Here is a 17,359-nt window from a genome sequence, read left to right as displayed (position 1 = left end):
TTACTCTCTTTTCTTCAATAAGTTCCAAATTATTAATTAAAACATTTCTTATTAAAGACTGCATTTAAAGTTCTTTGATCAAAACAAATGTGTCTATCTGTTAGCCAATCTAAGAGGTTTTCCAAGAAGAAATTTCAATGATCACAATGAGTAAAATCGGCCCACCACATCTGAGTGACTATGTAATCAAAGTAATTAACATCAACCTTCCCTATGAGCGCACCCAAATTAAAATCGTCTACCTGTAATACAGAATCACTATTTAATCATGCAAATACTTCCAGGCACAAAACTGCTCAAATATTCTACACAAGAAAAGCTATAAGATTAATACATGCTTTTGGAAAATACACTTTTAAATTTCCAAGTGAGTTTGGGAAATGGAGAGTTGGTCAAGCAAGTGGAAATGCTACTTACGGGAGAAAAATCTATTGGAAAGTAGCAAGAAGTGACTTCAAATAGCTCTTCAACAAAGGGCCCTGCAAACACAAAAGGATGGAATCTTAGGTGAAATTACAATAGAAGCAAACCGAATTTGACATACAAAACAGAATTGTACTCATAAATCTGGAGTAAAAGTTCTACCAAGCTCATAGTTCTTTACAACCAGGTCTCGGACAATCTGGAAGGCCACTAGTAGGTTGCGTGGATCTTTCTCACCATCCATGACCTGAATAAACCCAAAAGTGAAGTCAACGCCCAGGCTCTTTAGTTCTAAGCAGAGAAGAAAAGAGGACATCTGATGAATAAATGACCGCCTGAACAATTAATCACACAAACCACAAAACTGAGAATATTCTTTAAATCTTTAATTATTTTTTTTGCTACTACACAAGAGTTGCTGCCAGTAGTAATTAAGGGCCTCAGATGAAAGACAATGTATTAAAGGTCTTTGTGACTGGCTGACTTTTAAAAAGTCCATTAAACTGTGTAAAATAACATTTTTTCAATAAAAATGTATGAGGCATTTGAATAACCTGAAGCTTCATAGTTGGTTAAGACTAAATCAATTAATTCTGCAGTGGTGCTTGCTCTATGAGCCCTGGTTGGGAGTGAAACACACAAATGATTTATCAATAGTAAGGTTACTTGAATAAGTTTGTCATGTTAAGAACTTTATATCTTTTCTGGTCCAGGTTTCTATATTTCCTGGAATAAATGTGTCAGTACATAATGCTTGAAATCACTTTAATTATAACTATAAGCACTACAAAATGTTTTTTTTTTTCATTTTATTTTTGGAGTCGATTAAGCTCAGCTGTGTGCTATTCTGTGTTAAAGATAAATAATCTGCAAATTAGTTTTTTTCATATTTCATGGTTTGGTGGATTCCTCTGAATAAAGTTTTATTGATTACTATTGAGAACATTCTTTTTTAATACTCCATTTTTGTTTTTCTACAGCAATATTTCATTGATGAAATGTGCCATTATTCAAGAGGAACAAATGTTTTCCAGCCCTCCTTACAAACCCAACTTAGGACTACTCACTACAAACTATCTCTGGAGTTGAAATAAAAGTTGTATGTTAGAAACAGAGCCAAGGGTTATGTTTTTCTTTATACTTTATTCTAGTCTGCAACAAAGTGTTCATAACATGCAGTAGAAACCTAGAAAATTTCAAAACCATCAGTGAATTTAATAATAGAATACTCCCACAATACTCTCTATAAACTGACTCAATTGTGTAGACATACATCACAGACTCACTTGCATTTTTATATTATTTTCAATGTATTCTGTTATGTGAAAAGTTCAATTACAAATTTCTGTTAACTGTTCACATTGGGTACAAAATCTTGACATGTACAAGGCTTTCTATTTTTCTAATTCAAGTTCCACAGCTAAAGTATATTTATCTTTGTGAGACTTCAACCTAAATATCCTTATTTTATACCAGTACTATCACACTCAATCATTTAACTGCTGAAGGGAGAATAGGACCAAACTTGACAATATAATGTATTCACTATATTTGATGCCCTATGGTTAATATTCCCATGAACTCTTCTAAGTTGCCACTTCCTGTCTAGGTCAGTGACCTTGCAAGTTTTGACTTGTCAATCGTAGCTTTCATCAGAATTCACAATCAATTCTCTATCTAGTAACTTCCCCATTATGTAATGAGTGGCTCTTACAATGTTTCTGAAAAATTATGAAATATTTATGTTATTTTCTACAAATGCAAGTCATTCTTTACTATTCTAAGGTCCCCTTGTCTCTTTTTGTTAGGTTTTACCCATTCTAAAGTGAATGCAGGTTTCGGATTATCACTTAACCATATTTAAAAAGGGCCCACCATCAACTGAATTAAGTGGTGTGCCTAGTTCTAATCTATCTGTTTAAATAAACAGACATAATTACTCCATTCTAGTTACGCGCTGTTCTTCACCAGGGGTAAAGCTGAGGCAGGGACTCCAATTCCCAGGCTCCCCCTGCACCGCTGACGTCCCTTTGCGCTCCCAGAGGCGTATAAGGCTCACTGAGGCTTCCCACTGCGCGGGACGCGCTGTTCTTCACCGGGGGTAGAGGCAAGGCAGGGACTCCAATTTCCAGGCTCCTCCTACACCGCTGACGCCCCTTTTCGCGCCCAGAGGTGCATAAGGCTCACCAAGGCATCCCGCTGCGCGGGCAAAGCCCGGGTCAAGGGATGGCCCGTCCACGCCCGTTGGAGCCCGGAAGAAGCTGGGCTGGGGCTACTCTCTTGGCTCTGGGTATTGGGCACCCCTGCATCTAATACTGTTATTAAGCATCTTAGGACCTTTTGGACCCTTGGACCTTTGCCTAAGTAAGATTACTGGATCCCAATTTATTTAATCAAGATTTTACACAGTGTTGTTCTTCTTCTTTCTTTAGTGTTTTAAAAGATGCAAAACAGAAGCAATTGGGGGAAGGAGTGAGCACTCACAAGTACTTTCAGAACTCTACACTTGACTGCTTTCTCTCACAGGCTGCAAGGCTATAGACAAGGAAATCTTAGTTGCTGAACGCCGGCTATCCCTAGAGTGGGGGTCTCGTTGCAGCCACAAACTTGGAGCAAGTGCAGAATGGGCCATTAAGTGACACTGAACTGGGAATTCACGCTCACGATAAAAGTATATTAGAATTATTTATCTCTGAGCGGTCCCCGCCTCAATCATCGGTCACCCCGCCATGTGGTCCCCCAGTAAAAAGGAGGCAAAACATCTGAAGCCCCCACCGGTCCCAAGAACTAGATCCAAGAAAAAGACTCCGGAATTAATATTGGAGGTGCATAGTGATTCAAAGCAAGTAGCTTCAACTGTAATACACTCGGATATGTCATCCCCCAATCCTATAGGTCTATTGCTGCAAGATATTGAGACTCTAATGATTCGCTTTGAAAAAATAATATCAAATAATCTCTTGTCTATACTGGATAGGCTTGACAAACTTGAGACAAGTGTGGGAATCATTCAAAAGTCTCTTACCAATCTAATGCCTGGGGAAGGGCCAAAATCAAGAAGTCATGAAGGGGGGGCACATTATCATGGGGAATGCACACTGGAGAGAGGAACCATAGTATGAATCTAAATTCACTATCTAGTGTGCCTATCTCTGAAACAAATAGAAGGGACCTGGGGGCAGTATCACAAAAACCTATGGAACCAACACACTCTAGTCATCTGGTTAGGGAAAGGCAGCCCTCCAGTATTACCGGGTTTAGCGCACGTAGTACCTCACTCACTGGGAACGAAACTTCCCCCCAATGAATGATTTTACTGACAGGAATGACCGGGCCAAGGAGGTGACTTTACACCTTCTCCTGAGTGTTGCCCATATGTGGCAATTCTTACTAGTGTCCCCCCACTGCAGGGTAATTCCAAAGAAACCCTTAGCCAATTGAAAAATAAAGTTTGCTATTGGTTATCACAAAACACAAACTTTTCAAATGCAAACTATCATGACATTTTGTTTGTAAGACGTGTAAGCTGGGTTGGTCCTCTTCAAAAGTCTTCAACTGGAGACTGCATAGTAATTAATTGTAGGTCCCCAATTCTTGCAGGGCAATTGCTTAGAAGTGGAAAGATTTTATCTAACCAGGGGCCTAGTCACGGGATTTATATTGTGCCACTTGCTTTTTTTATAGGCATCTCAAACCCACTGGCCCTATCATCCAACAAAATGTTCACAATGCCCAGAAATTAACGATGAGACAGGAGCTTTTTCATCTGTAGACCAGAAATAGATATCATGCCCTTACTGATTTGGACACTCCTGACTGACTAAACACCCAAAACTGCTGAATTGTCAATGGCCTGCGATGTATCCCCCGTTATCCAGCCTGAGGGAGTTACTAACATTAACAACCCTAGTGAAATTGCACACTGTGGCCCAGTTATCATGTCAAGTCACCATGCACTTAATCTAGATGTAAAGAGAGAAAATCCTATAATGAGATGCCAGCTTCAGGAGTGTGTATTTAATGATCAGCACCTGGAAATCATATCCTTGATTATTGCGGGAATAAGGTCAAAATTAATTGACCCAGAATGGGGTAATTTTGTGGATGGATTCTACATAGGTTTGCTCCAGGAAACCTGGTTGACTGAGCAGGTATATAGACTGGGGTTTACTACATTCAGTATTGAGGCCAGGCATTCACCAGCTGGCCGTCCAGCTGGTGGATTACTGATCTGGGTTAAGACTACTTTGGCATGTAAAATCAAGATACTGGTACTAGGGTCAGAGGAGATTCTTGGTGTAGAGCTGATATAATTAACAGATAACATTAGTCTCAGATTTATTTACAGTGGCGGCTGGTGACATTTGAAAGAGGTGTGCGGAAAAGTTGGACAATATTACATTTGTAATGCTTGACTGTGATGCCATCCGCGCGGACCATTTAATCCCCATTCCTCTGCCCCCTGGCCTGCAGAAGCAAATGTTTCAATAATTATGCTTGACGTATTTGTAATTCGTGCAAGAATAGAAACCGATCGACGTGGACTGAAGTACGCACCCTCTCGAGAACGGGAATGTACACTACCTAGGTTTGTAATTTGAACAGCGTTTCCATGTTTCGAGAGTAATAATCCTCAACAAGAGCCCGGAAACTTTCAGCGTTACACTTAGCACTATACCAGCGCCCCCAAATTAAGTTAGCAGCACTTTTAGAATACAAGTTATGAAGCGCTATTTAGATGCTAAATGCAGTACAGTTTTGGCGCTGCAAAGAACAACGAAAGTGGTCACCGCCAGTGCGTGGACGCCCAGGGAGAGGTCGAGGAGTACACAGAGCAGCTGCAGCGCTTTCATGGCGAATTCCGTTCCTCTGTGGTGAGGAAAGGGGTGCTCCTTTCTGACATGAAATGACGCAGGTTTAATATTTAACCTCTCTTAAAATACTACCGAGTGGCTTCTTTGGAAGATCAGCAGCACTGGAATGTGTAAAGAGCCCGAACCCAAACACCGCCCCCAGGAGCCTGGCCAGTATGTGGCTGTAAAGCAAGGGATACTCGAATTCCACCGATGCCTAAATACGATTCAAATGTGTCTGCTGCTCAACATGATATGTTGCATAGCAACAAAACGCCTAGGCAAATAAATACAAATTAATATATATTTTAACGAGTGGCTCTGAGGGTCTGCACATTAAAGCGTTTCTCATGTCTTAAAGAGGAATTCAGGGATCTGTGGTGGTAACACGGAATATTTGGTATCTTCTACTTTCCCAGCATTTAGAAACGAAATGACAAAACATGTTTATAACGACAGAAAGGTGAGAAGGGTTACTGAAGCGTGACACATTTGGACGGGATTATGACCAAGAAACAAAGCAATCCATCGGTATTTTATCACGAACAACCTTGCGACGTGTGTACTGTTTAACAGACGCAAACCCTCTGTCCCCAAAACGACGTGGGCAAGGAATGGAAATACTTCTATAATAATGAATGCAGAGATAGACCCAGCAAGGAACAAGTCGACACAAATGTATGCAGTCGCGGCTCATGGGGAGGGGGAGGGGTGGGGGGTATTTGGGGGGGGAATGAAATATTTTTTTTTTTTAAACTTACCTCACAGACGGTCCACGGGTCCACGCCACCTCGCTCTCAGACCTCTGATCCCCTGGGCGCCTTCACTAACGGTACTGGAGGAGGGGCCTGCCAACCCCTCTCAGCCAATCCTGGCGCTGCCAGCAGCGCCAGGATTGGCTGAGGGCACAGCTTACGCTATGCCCGCCGCCTGCCCATTAGGAGACCGAGGGGCTCCTAATGGGCATGCGCAAGGCAGTAAAAACACAAGTTCGCATGACTGGGCACGGAGTAAAAATTAATCTCCATGCTCACTCATGCGCACTTGTGCTGCCTTTCCCCGGCTTGTGACAATGTATGTCAGTCAAAATGACGCCGGACCGCCCACGGTCCGACGTCATGCTGACTGACATGCATTGTCAGTTAGTTCTCCCCACCCTCGGCGTCTCTGAACTTAAGAAAACTAAGTTCAGAGACACCGAGGGAGCTGCGGGCGGGTGCGCGGGGCGGGGGGGCTACGCCCCAATGGACGATCCGCGCCTGTTTATTTAATATATACAATCTGTTTAGTAGCCCCCACAAGCCCTCTGATACAATACCTCACTATCCAACTTCCTTGATACATCCAGGAAAGAATACCACCTCATAGTCGCTGGTGATTTTAACACATTTGAACCAGTTGACTATGTACAGGAAATAGTGAATGATGAAGAGCAAGCCAGAGGGGCCAATAAGCTCCAGATTCCAGATATCAAGAGATGAACCAAGGTAGGGCAACAAGTACTGTCTTTTACTCTTGCCCACGGAGTACGAGCCTGTAATGGGCGGACACGTTCACGTTCGGACGCAGAAGCACGCTTTACTTTTAAGAGGGGGAATGCCAAAAGCAGGATTGACTATATTTTGGTAGACCTTGACCTTTGGCCAAATGTTAATGACATGATTGTATTAAGTCGTGAGGATAGCGATCATAATGCTCTCTCATTGATGTTATCCGGTCTCTCAATTCTGTATGGCCGACCCCGACAGATGGTGGACCCTGTTGTTACTAATAATAATAATAATAATAGAAGAGTAAAATGGCCCAAGATATTGGCCGATGGGAATCTCCTCCCAAAAATATACGCTGAGGTAGCCCAGATCTTTCTGGTCACGAGTAATTTAAACATTATTGATGTGGGTATTATGGTTAGTTTCCAGCAATTAACATCTAACCTAAGAACCTTTTTTTATAAACAGGGTAAATCTAGAATGATCTAATGGAACACTGCTCCATGGTATAATGAGGCTTGTAGGCAAGCCGGAGACTATCTAATTGTGGTGGTTAAGAAAGGAATACAGATAGATATTAAAAACAGAAGAAAGTTGTACAAGAAGGCACACAGCTGGATAGAGGAGAATAACATATTATCCAACCTACAGGCAGGATTGAGGGCTTCCATGAGCACTTTAGACTAGGTGTTTAGATTTCTCCTGCTCATATGGAAAGAAGTGACAATTAGTAGGGTTTACTTATATGTTGTGTTTGTCGATCTTAAAACGGCATTCGATTCTATAGACCATACCAACCTCTGGACTGCCTTTCGAGACTTAGGACTCCCTATTGATCTACTTGAAATCCCGGTTCACCTGCACCAGGATAATTATGCCATAGTCAGGTGGAACTCAGATGGTAGTCTAACCAATGACAATCTAGTTTCAAAGGGAGTACGACAGGGCTGTGTTCTTGCCCCAACCCTGTTTACCCTGTATATAAATGGGCTTATAGGTGAATTGTTTGATTGTGGAGGTGACGCTCCGAAATTACCAGGCAGCCCTGTACCCTCCTTGCTATTTGCAGACAACACGCTGCTTATATCAAAAACGCCAATGGGTATCCAGAATGTTCTTAACAAATTTGCAAATGCATGTAAAGCTAGGGGCATAGAAATAAACTGTTCCAAAACGAAATTTATGACCTTTAATCCCTATAAATCCACCAAGGGTAAACTGATGTTGGGCTCTCAATTCCTAGAACAGGTCAAGGTATTTGATTACTCGGGAGTCCAAATCAGCGACAGTTTAGTTTGGACACCCCAAATAGAAAAGAGTGTTTTAACCCTTCAACACGTCGACTGTGCAATAGCAGGGAGGGTAAGGGGTTCTGCTTTTCGTCCCACTTCTCCAATTTTGGAATTACATCGGGCAAAAGGTCTTGGTGCAGCCTTATACGGGGCCGAGCTGTGGGGGCTGGAGAGCTTAAAGCAATTAGAGCTTGTTGAGAACAAATTTTTAAGGGCGATCATTAACCTACCATTGAACATGCATGCCCCTATTGCCGTTACGTCTTGATCTTGGTCTTAAACCCATTAACTATTTTGCTATTCTTAAGGTACTTTTGTTTTGGGTAAGATTATGGACCAGTAGTACCCAGATCCTGTTGAAGGATGCATTGGAAGAATTACTAATACTACAAAAACATTCAGGACGCCTGGTTTGGTTCAATAAGGTTAAGGATTGGTTTATTAAACGGGGGTTGGGGTTCATGTGGGAGGACGCAAAGTTTATCACAAAAAATGGTACCCCTGCTAGAAAAAAAGGTACTGGGAGTATGTTGATTCACTAGGCACTGATGTTAATGCACTCAGCACTTTAACTTCCAGCTTTTTGAATGTCAAGGGTTGGTTTGTTCATGGGTGATGTTGAACCTCAGCAGGCACGAGCACTTTATATTCAATTTAGGTATGGGGTTCTCCCTCTACATTTTAGGAAATGTACTTGGGCAAATGCCTCTGTAACATCCCTGTGCCCGTCCTGTCACTCTTCTCCAGAGACTTTAGTACACTGTCTTTTTTGTCCCATTTATGTAAATCCTTGGAAAACCTGGATAATTCATGGCTGTTTTTTTCTTTCTTTATTGCGCCCCTCTGATGCCTTACGCATATTTAGGTCCAACACTACAAGATGGCCCGTATTTACAATTTCTAGATACTTGCTTCATGCTTGGTGGCTGAGATAAAATATGGCAAAAGAATACTCTGTGAAAGATAACTGATCATGTAAGCAAGCCGGCCATAGGCTTGCTACTGGAACATTGGGGCTAAGAAAGTTTGAATTGTCATATATCAGATTTGAGGCAAAATTGGAAATCTCCTTTTTTAATTTTATATGATTTATAAAATTTTATACATTTTTAGAACTGATGTAAGGGACACAAAATTTGATTTTATTGTAAATTCTGTCTTTTTATGCTGTAATGAATTATTGCACTGTTTGTGATCTTGTTGATGTAAATGATTATGCTATTGATCGAATAAACTTTATACTTCCGTTTCACCAGTTGAATGAGTGTTATTGTAGTGGTATGATTGATATGCTTAGGGTTTAGTTTCACAAAGAGAATGCAAATTACAAAAATAGATAATATTGAATACCTGTATATTTTTCAACTCCTTAGATAAATTAACTGACATTGATAATTGAATTTTTCAGATAAGACAATAAATTGGAAAATGTGAATCATTCTTATTTAGTCACTGATGTATGTCTAAATATCTGGGTAAATATATAGTTAAGCAGTACTGTTGGAGTATCCTATTAATAGAGTCAATAAAAAAACATCGCCATTGCTAATGTTCAATCAGCGTCCATCAACCATGTTGACGATCCAGATATTCCTACTTCACTTGTATTTTCTTTACCACTATGAAACAAAGATAAGGAATATGCTAGCTACTTACCAGTAAGCATCTGTTCTCGGCATGCAGAGCTGTAGAATCATATGCTTTTGCATACATCGCCATCTAGTGTTGGGTCCAGATGTTTGCACTTTGTTTTTCTTCGGAGAAGTCTTTTCAGCCACGAGGTAGGTGACTCCTCCCTTAGGTGATAGTGCGCATTGGCATCGACTTCATTGTTAGATTGTTTTATCGCAGAGGGTGATAATGTAGCCATTAAGAGTAGTCAGAAGGAGATGTCCATGAATGTATGTATCTAATTAAGATATAACTGCAACAGGTATAGGTAACCAGGGAGGCGGGTGGGGCGCATATGATTCTACAGCTCTACATGCCGAGAACAGATGCATACTGGTAAATAGCATTTTCCGTTCGAGGCATATGAGCTGTAGATCATATGCTTTTGCAGAGACTATACAGCAGTTATCTCCCAAAGTGGTGGTTAACCTGTAGCTGTTGCAGTAGTCTGAAATAGTATCCGTTAAACTGCCTGGCCCACTGTGATGGAGAGCGACCCCCTGACCATCACAACAACGGCGGCGGCGACCGACCCAACATGGCCGCCTTCCACGATCCCAGAAGTACAGGCAGCGGACTAGTTGCCTCTCCGGAAGAGGCGGGTGTTTCCGCTATAAGTGGCCGGCCGGAGTGGACGAGAAGTCGAGAGGCGGAGGAGTCGAGACTCGAGGAGGAAGAAGAGTGGAGAGCGAACGGCGACCAGGAAGAAGAGTGGAGAGCGAACGGCGAACAGGAGGAAGAGTGGAGCGCGAGCGGCGAGGAGAGTGGAAACCCGGGACGGAGCGTTGAAGAGTGGAGAGCGAACGGCGGGAAGGAGAAGGACGACGACAGCTCGAGGAGCACTGCCCCTGAGACCGCTGTTCTCCCAGGAAGTAAGGAGACTGGGTCTCCCATCACCACGGCCCCGGGGGAGGGTCGTGGCAGCAGGCAAGTGCCAAGCGGGTATTCGGGATTCTTTAGTGGGCTGTGGGGACGCATGAGGGGCACCCACGGACAGTCGCCTACTATCCCTTCACCTTAGGCACCCAAACACGGACGACAGGGCCCTGGTGATGGGCGGCACTACCTTCTCCCTCCCCCCCCCCCCCCCTTTTCCTTTAAAGCAGTGTCCAGACTATGCTGTAGTCTAAATCCTGGTTTCTTTTTCTTTCCTTTATCCCCCCCGTTACGTGCCTAAAACCACGAGCATCTGTGAAGATACTGGGGAACCAGAAGAGGCCCGAGTGACAGAACCTGCCAGAGAGACTCTAGCGTCAAGGAGACCCTGCGGAGTTATCTACCTATGTGATGTCAACATATGAACCCTAAGAAATAAAAGAACGCCAAACCAGCAACTTACTTGTGTGAATAGTACTTGCCCGAAGGAGGGGTTTAGAGGGTGAGGGAACTCCCAACGAGGGAAAGACCACACCCACTCTAGCTTGTTGTGTTGCTAACACATCCACTGAGTAATGTTTTGTGAATGTGTGAAGAGTAGACCATGTTGCAGCTTTGCATATGTCATCTATGGGTATATTGCCTAGGAATGGCATAGAACCCCAGGTTTACGTGTAGAGTGTGCTCTAGGGGGAACTGGTAATGTTATTTTAGCCTTTGCATAGCATATTTGAATACACTTAACAATTCCCCTTGCAATACCCGATTCTGATATGACATTGCCCTTGTGTGGTGGAGGAAGGGCTACAAAAAGTTGATTGGTGTTACAGAAAGGTTTTATCCTTTCAATGTAATACAGAAGTGCTCGTTTGACATCTGGTGTGTGTAGAGCACGTTCTGCCACTGAATCTGGTTGAGGGAAGAAAACAGGTAACTCAATCGATCGATTAATGTGAAAAGCAGAAATGACTTTAGGAAGGAATTTAGAGTTAGTTCGAAGAACCACTTTGTTTTGGTGTACTTGCAAAAAGGGTTCTTCTGTGGTTAATGCTTGGATCTCACTGACTCTTCTGAGTGATGTGATAGCAACTAGAAGTCACTTTCCATGTAAGAAATTGTAGTTCACATGTGTGCAATGGTTCAAAAGATGGACCCATTTGTCTGGTGAGAACAATATTCAGATTCCACACTGGGGCAGGTTGCCGTCTCGGTGGAATAACTCTTTTGAGTCCCTCCATAAATGCCTTAATGACAGGTACTCGAAAAAGAGACAGATGCTGCCTATTTTGGAGGTATGCAGCTATTGCAGCAAGATGTAAGTGGATAGATGTGTATGCTAGGTTGGAACGTTGTAGATGTAACAAATAGCATATAATGTTTTGTACCGAAGCATCAAGCGGGTTGATGTGATTGTTGTTACAGTAAATCGCTAACCGTTTCCACTTGTCTGCATAGCAGGCTCTTGTGGTAGGACGCCTAACTTCCTTGATGATGTTCATACAGTCTGGCGGTGGATTTAGATAGCCAAACTCTAGGACTTCAGGTGCCAGATCGCTGGATTGAGCTGGCTGGGATCTGGGTGTCTTATTTCGCCACGGCTCTGGGTGAGTAGACTGGGTGAAAGACGTAGTTTTTGATGAGGAACTACTGAGAGTTCCAATAAGGTTGTGAACCATGGTTGATGTGCCCATGTGGGAGCAACCAGGAGTAGCGTCAGGGACGTTTGCTTGAGTTTCTGAACCACTAATGGAATGTGTGGGAGAGGCCGAAAAGCGTAAGCAAATATCCCTGACCAATTCATCTATAGTGCATTGCCTTTGGACAATGGGTGTGGTTACCTGGACGCGAAGTTTGGGCATTTTGCATTTAGATGCGTGGCGAACAGGTTTATGTTGGGGAAGCCCCACATTTGGAAGAATTGGAGGAGGGCTTGAGGATGTAGATCCCATTTGTGGATTCGTTGTGTCTGTCGACTTAACAGATCTGCCATCTGATTGTCCACTCCTGGGAGGTGTTCTGCCAGGAGATAGATTTTGTGATGAATGGCCCATCTCCAGATTTCCTGTGCTAGCTGGGACAGTTGGTGGGAGTGTGTTCCCCTGTTTTTGAATGTAGTACATGGCTGTCATGTTGTCTGTATGAATTAGTATGGTTTTGCGTACTAACTGAACTTGAAACGCTTTGGGAGCCAGAAAGATCGCTAGGAGCTCTAGGTGATTGATGTGAAGCTGTTTCTGTTGGGGACTCCACATGCCTTGAATTGTGTGGTTTTGGAGTTGTACTCCCCAACCTGTTAGTGATGCATCTGTCGTCAGCACGGTCTGTGGGATCGGGTTGCTGAAGGGCCGCCCCTTTAACAGGTTTTGTGTGCTCTTCTCTGCTTACGCAGGTGATATTATTCTTTAGATTAGGGTCCTTCGGTCGGATTTAGCTCCTTTGTCTGAGATATTTGCCATATTCGAACGTATATCGGGCCTTGCCATTAACCCAACGAAATCACATGCCTTTTTCTTTCATGAGCAGGCCTCGCCCACGAGTATCTTATTCGGGCCCACGGTATTACAGGTGGCCCGCATACGTTCAAATATCTGGGTAAACATGTGTACCGGACGCCCACCGATATGTTAGACGGTAACCTACATAGAGCGATTAGAGCCTTAAGCTCTAGCATTGCCTTCTGGATCAAGTTGCCACTGTCGGTGATGGGAAGAATTTCTATAACGAAAATGGTGGTCCTCCCACGACTGATTTACTATTACAAATTATTACATTAATATTTAGCTTGAATCCAGTGGCAAAGTGAGCAAGGCACCCACGTCTGGGCATACCCTGCCAACCTAGGGCGAACAAAGCAAACACAAGGAGATGATGGACGGAGCGCTGAAACCACAGATCTGGGTTGAATCCATCATCAAACTTTAGCGCACTTCACCACCTCAGTTCAGACGTGGGTCCCTTGCTCACTTTGCCACTGGATTCAAGCTAGCCTGGCTCATGACGGCTGTTAGCCCGAAAGCGGTCCCAGCATGCTTGTTTCCGGTTCAGGGAAGACCTGGCTTGGCAGTTCGATCTGGACTGTTCCCATGAGGCACAGGGTCAAGACTGATTTGCATATGGCTGGGTCTGAACTGAGGTGCCAAAGTGAGATCAAGAATGATGATAGATTCAAACCAGATCTGTGACTGGGGGTGAGTGTCTGAAAAGTTTCAGCGCTCCGTCCATCATCTCCTTGTGTTTGCTTTGTTCGCCCTAGGTTGGCAGGGTATGCTCACACGTGGGTCCCTTGCTCACTTTGCCACTGGAATCAAGTTAGCCTGGCTGATGAGAGTTGTTAGCCCGAAACGGTTCCCAGGATGCTTGTTTCTGGTTCAGGGAAGACCTGGCTTGGCAGTTCGGGATGGAATGTACCCATGAGGCACAGGTTTAAGACTGATTTGCATATGGCTGGGTCTGAACTGAGGTGGCAAAGTGAGCTAAAGAATGATGATGTATTCAACTCAGATCTGTGACTGGGGGTGAGTGTCTGAAAAGATTCAGCGCTCCGTCCATCATCTCCTTGTGTTTACCATTTAACAGCACCAAAAGTTGGGGTGCGCTAACATTAAAACACTTATTACATACGGTCTCATTTTTTACAAGTGCATTATATTTTGACTTACCTTCATATACTGTTTAAAAAGGATTTACAATTCTAAGCAAATCCATGAAGCAGAATTCCACGGTTTCCAAAATGAGTCCATCATAAATCATATCCATTTCCACCCGTAAATATATACCCATAAAATAAAATTTAATTATACAGATTTATAATGGGCATATCTACCAAAAGGCATCAAGGCGCTAAAAGAGAGGAGAGCTTTAAAAAAAGAAAGAAAAATTTGATATGCGTTTAGGAAAATGTGCTAGCAGTTAATTAAAGGGCAAAAACCCAGTTCTTCAATGCTTTCCGAAAAGTATTGTGTCCTGTAGCTCACTGATAGCTTGTGTGAGGACATTCCACAGCTTTGCTGCAGTCACAGAAAAGGCCCTACTTACCAGGCTTCCTAAATTAAGGCACATCTCCAAGATAGTAGCTGGCGGACCAAAGCTGTCTAGTGGAGATATATCTCTAGAACATTGTTGGCGGTCCCAGTATTTTGCATCGCCCTTCACCGGTAGCCACTGCAGTATGGAGTCCCCTGTCGAGACTGATTGATGTTTAGGAATCTAAATTATCTGTCTCGCTGCAGCATTCTAGCTGTAGCTTAGCAATTGTATCATTTTACTTCACTTGGCTCATTTGGTCCTCTTATTGTTTTAGTGGTTGTTTTCAATTAGATTGAATCTCAAAAGTTCCTACACAGTCTTCATTGGTAATCCCATCCATTGAAAGAGGCTTTTGGGTCATAAATAACTTTAAATTATTCATCAATGTTTCCAACTTAGGACCATAATAGTTACATAGCCCATCAGCAAGAAACGAAATATCAGAAGTCAGGTGAGGCTTCTTCAATGCTCACTTACAACATTTCTCACTTGATGGCACCACCTACATACATATATCCATTACTTACTCCTTATTAACTCCACTCTTTATATCGCAAATCTACAGATACACTTCCCCACATGGCCTACACGGTGGCAGCAAGTGGCATTATTAAGTGGCCTTCCTCCCTTAAAGACAGTATGATTACAGGGAGATGCTCCCGTTTGCACTCCAGTTTCAGATATAGTCATAGTGAACCTTAGTAATCCATGTGTGTACATAGAAAGTGACAAGTAAGGTTATTGTAACTTGAATGAATATATCTTCATAACTAAATTTAGCTTTCTAAAGAATAATCAAGTGAATGGGATCATCAGTCCTGAGGAAGGCCGAACGACCCTGTGTGGGCGATAGCTAATGGCCGAAACATGTTCATATGAGTCGGAGGACGGAATGAAGAGGCACTAATTACCCTCTTGGTCATCCCCTTTTGTGATTTTAATACAATCCAGGGAGTCTATGAATAAATATAGTTTAGGGCATCGTTCAGATAGTTTTATTCTCTGTCTTTTTGCTCTGCTGCATGGATCCCATAGTATTAGTTTGTATTGTCCCCCCAACCCCTTTGCTCTATTCCAGGTGTTGGTCCACACAGGGATGTTATGGCAGCCCTATGATGAAGAATGTCACTTTTAGTGGGTGAGGTCAATTTGTAAAAAAACGTGCATCTTTCCTACGTGTTGTTGCTGGTCTTTCACAACATTCACATTTCCTTCTTTTCCTCTATTTGTGGATAACATTGATTATATGTAGGGAGGTAGAAAAGAAATGGTGCCTTCCTACCCTTTGATGTAAGTTACAATACTTCCTCACATCTCATAGGCAGATCTCCTCCAACAATATGGACTTATTTATGGTATGTATATTCTTGACTTGATGTTTTTGATTCTTGTTGATGACTGTGTAACTATTTTGGCAGAGTCTCAGCTAAAGAATGTTAAACGCAGAGCTGTGTTCCTTGCACCCAGGGTCTGAGAAACTGCAGTAAACACAGAACAATCATACATTATGCTACACAAGTATCTCAGACACTTGTATTAGATGCCAAAGTTTTTATGTTATGGACTGTGTTTTTTTAAGATTCATCTTGCAAAGATCTGGCAATGCAGCCTATGGTAGAGAACCTTACCCAGTGAATGCTCGTAGACTAGAATTCTTACCCTCTTCTCTGGACTGCATGAAGTTAGTGATGATAACGTACACAGTATGGCGGTCCGTCTGCATTAGCGACTAGAAGAGAACGGGACAAGATTCTATTAGAATGCTATAATACTACTCAAACATTTGCAAGGTTCCTTGGCATACACAATATTTACCACACATTAACATACTTATGAAAATTGTCAGTGTACTAGCAATGTACGCAAACTACACCCATTTGTTTTGAAAAATAACCATGTGTAAATGATTGTTAAGTTTTTCTGTTCCTTGTTCAGTGATGTGATGTGATGTCAGACCAGAAAGTAGCCCTGGCTAAAGCATAGCATTCAATATGTATGACACACAGTTAGTGAAATGAGTAACAGACAAAATTGCCATCATATCTGTAAACAGATGTAGTAATTTTTACAGTATTACTTACACTTTTTCCACTGTAAAACATTTTGCCAAATATTGTGTTGGGTGTAATAAAGATGTTTATTCATTAGCTTTAACATTTATATAGCATGCCTCGATCAACATCGGTATTAGTAAAGGTTAAACCAAAATCTAGCCCCTTTCCATGGAGAACGTCCCTCATCAATTTGCAAATATTAACAGTTTACTGTATTCCATGTCCAACCTTATTTCATTTGTCTTCAGTGAATATCTAAAATAACATGCCAAGTGTTCCTACGTCTTCTCATCTGATCAACCATGAAGTGACCTGTTCTCTTCTTGGGTGGGCATTGCAGTTTTTGGGGTAAATTATTGAAAGTACTGGCAAACGGAACTCTTTCAGGGCTCCTATCAAGATGAGCTATTCCGAGCAATCACATTCCTTTTTCATGTCACGTGATATTAGCAAATGGGTGCCAACATATCTGTTAATCTTATGCATTATATAAAGAATTATGTGTATGTGATTTGAGGAGTTTCTACTCACAATAAACACAACCTGTTCAGCATGTATGGTTTGCCGGAATTGCTCCCTGTAGTATATCCCCTATAATGTTTGCCAATGTCTTCAAATCTGTATTTAATAAAGAGATAAGGTGCTAAAAAGTATAATTTCCTAGGCCTATTGAA

General features: G+C 42.3%; 1 protein-coding gene across 1 annotated transcript in view; it reads right to left on the bottom strand.

The window, feature by feature from the left end:
- Window positions 1-17,359, bottom strand: part of MMS19 (MMS19 cytosolic iron-sulfur assembly component) — a 498,998-nt gene that overhangs the window by 298,784 nt on the left and 182,855 nt on the right. The window contains exons 6-8 of the mRNA XM_085606380.1: window positions 16,291-16,360; window positions 586-714; window positions 418-479 (exon numbers count right to left, since the gene is read on the bottom strand). Of these exons, the coding sequence (XP_085462506.1) occupies window positions 418-479; window positions 586-714; window positions 16,291-16,360 (261 nt within the window). The remainder of the gene's footprint in view (window positions 1-417; window positions 480-585; window positions 715-16,290; window positions 16,361-17,359) is intronic.

The sequence above is a fragment of the Triturus cristatus genome, chromosome 1_2, assembly GCF_964204655.1.
Source record: "Triturus cristatus chromosome 1_2, aTriCri1.1, whole genome shotgun sequence".
NCBI classification, from domain to species: Eukaryota; Metazoa; Chordata; class Amphibia; order Caudata; family Salamandridae; genus Triturus; species Triturus cristatus.
This window is presented reverse-complemented; position numbering and strand designations above follow the sequence as displayed.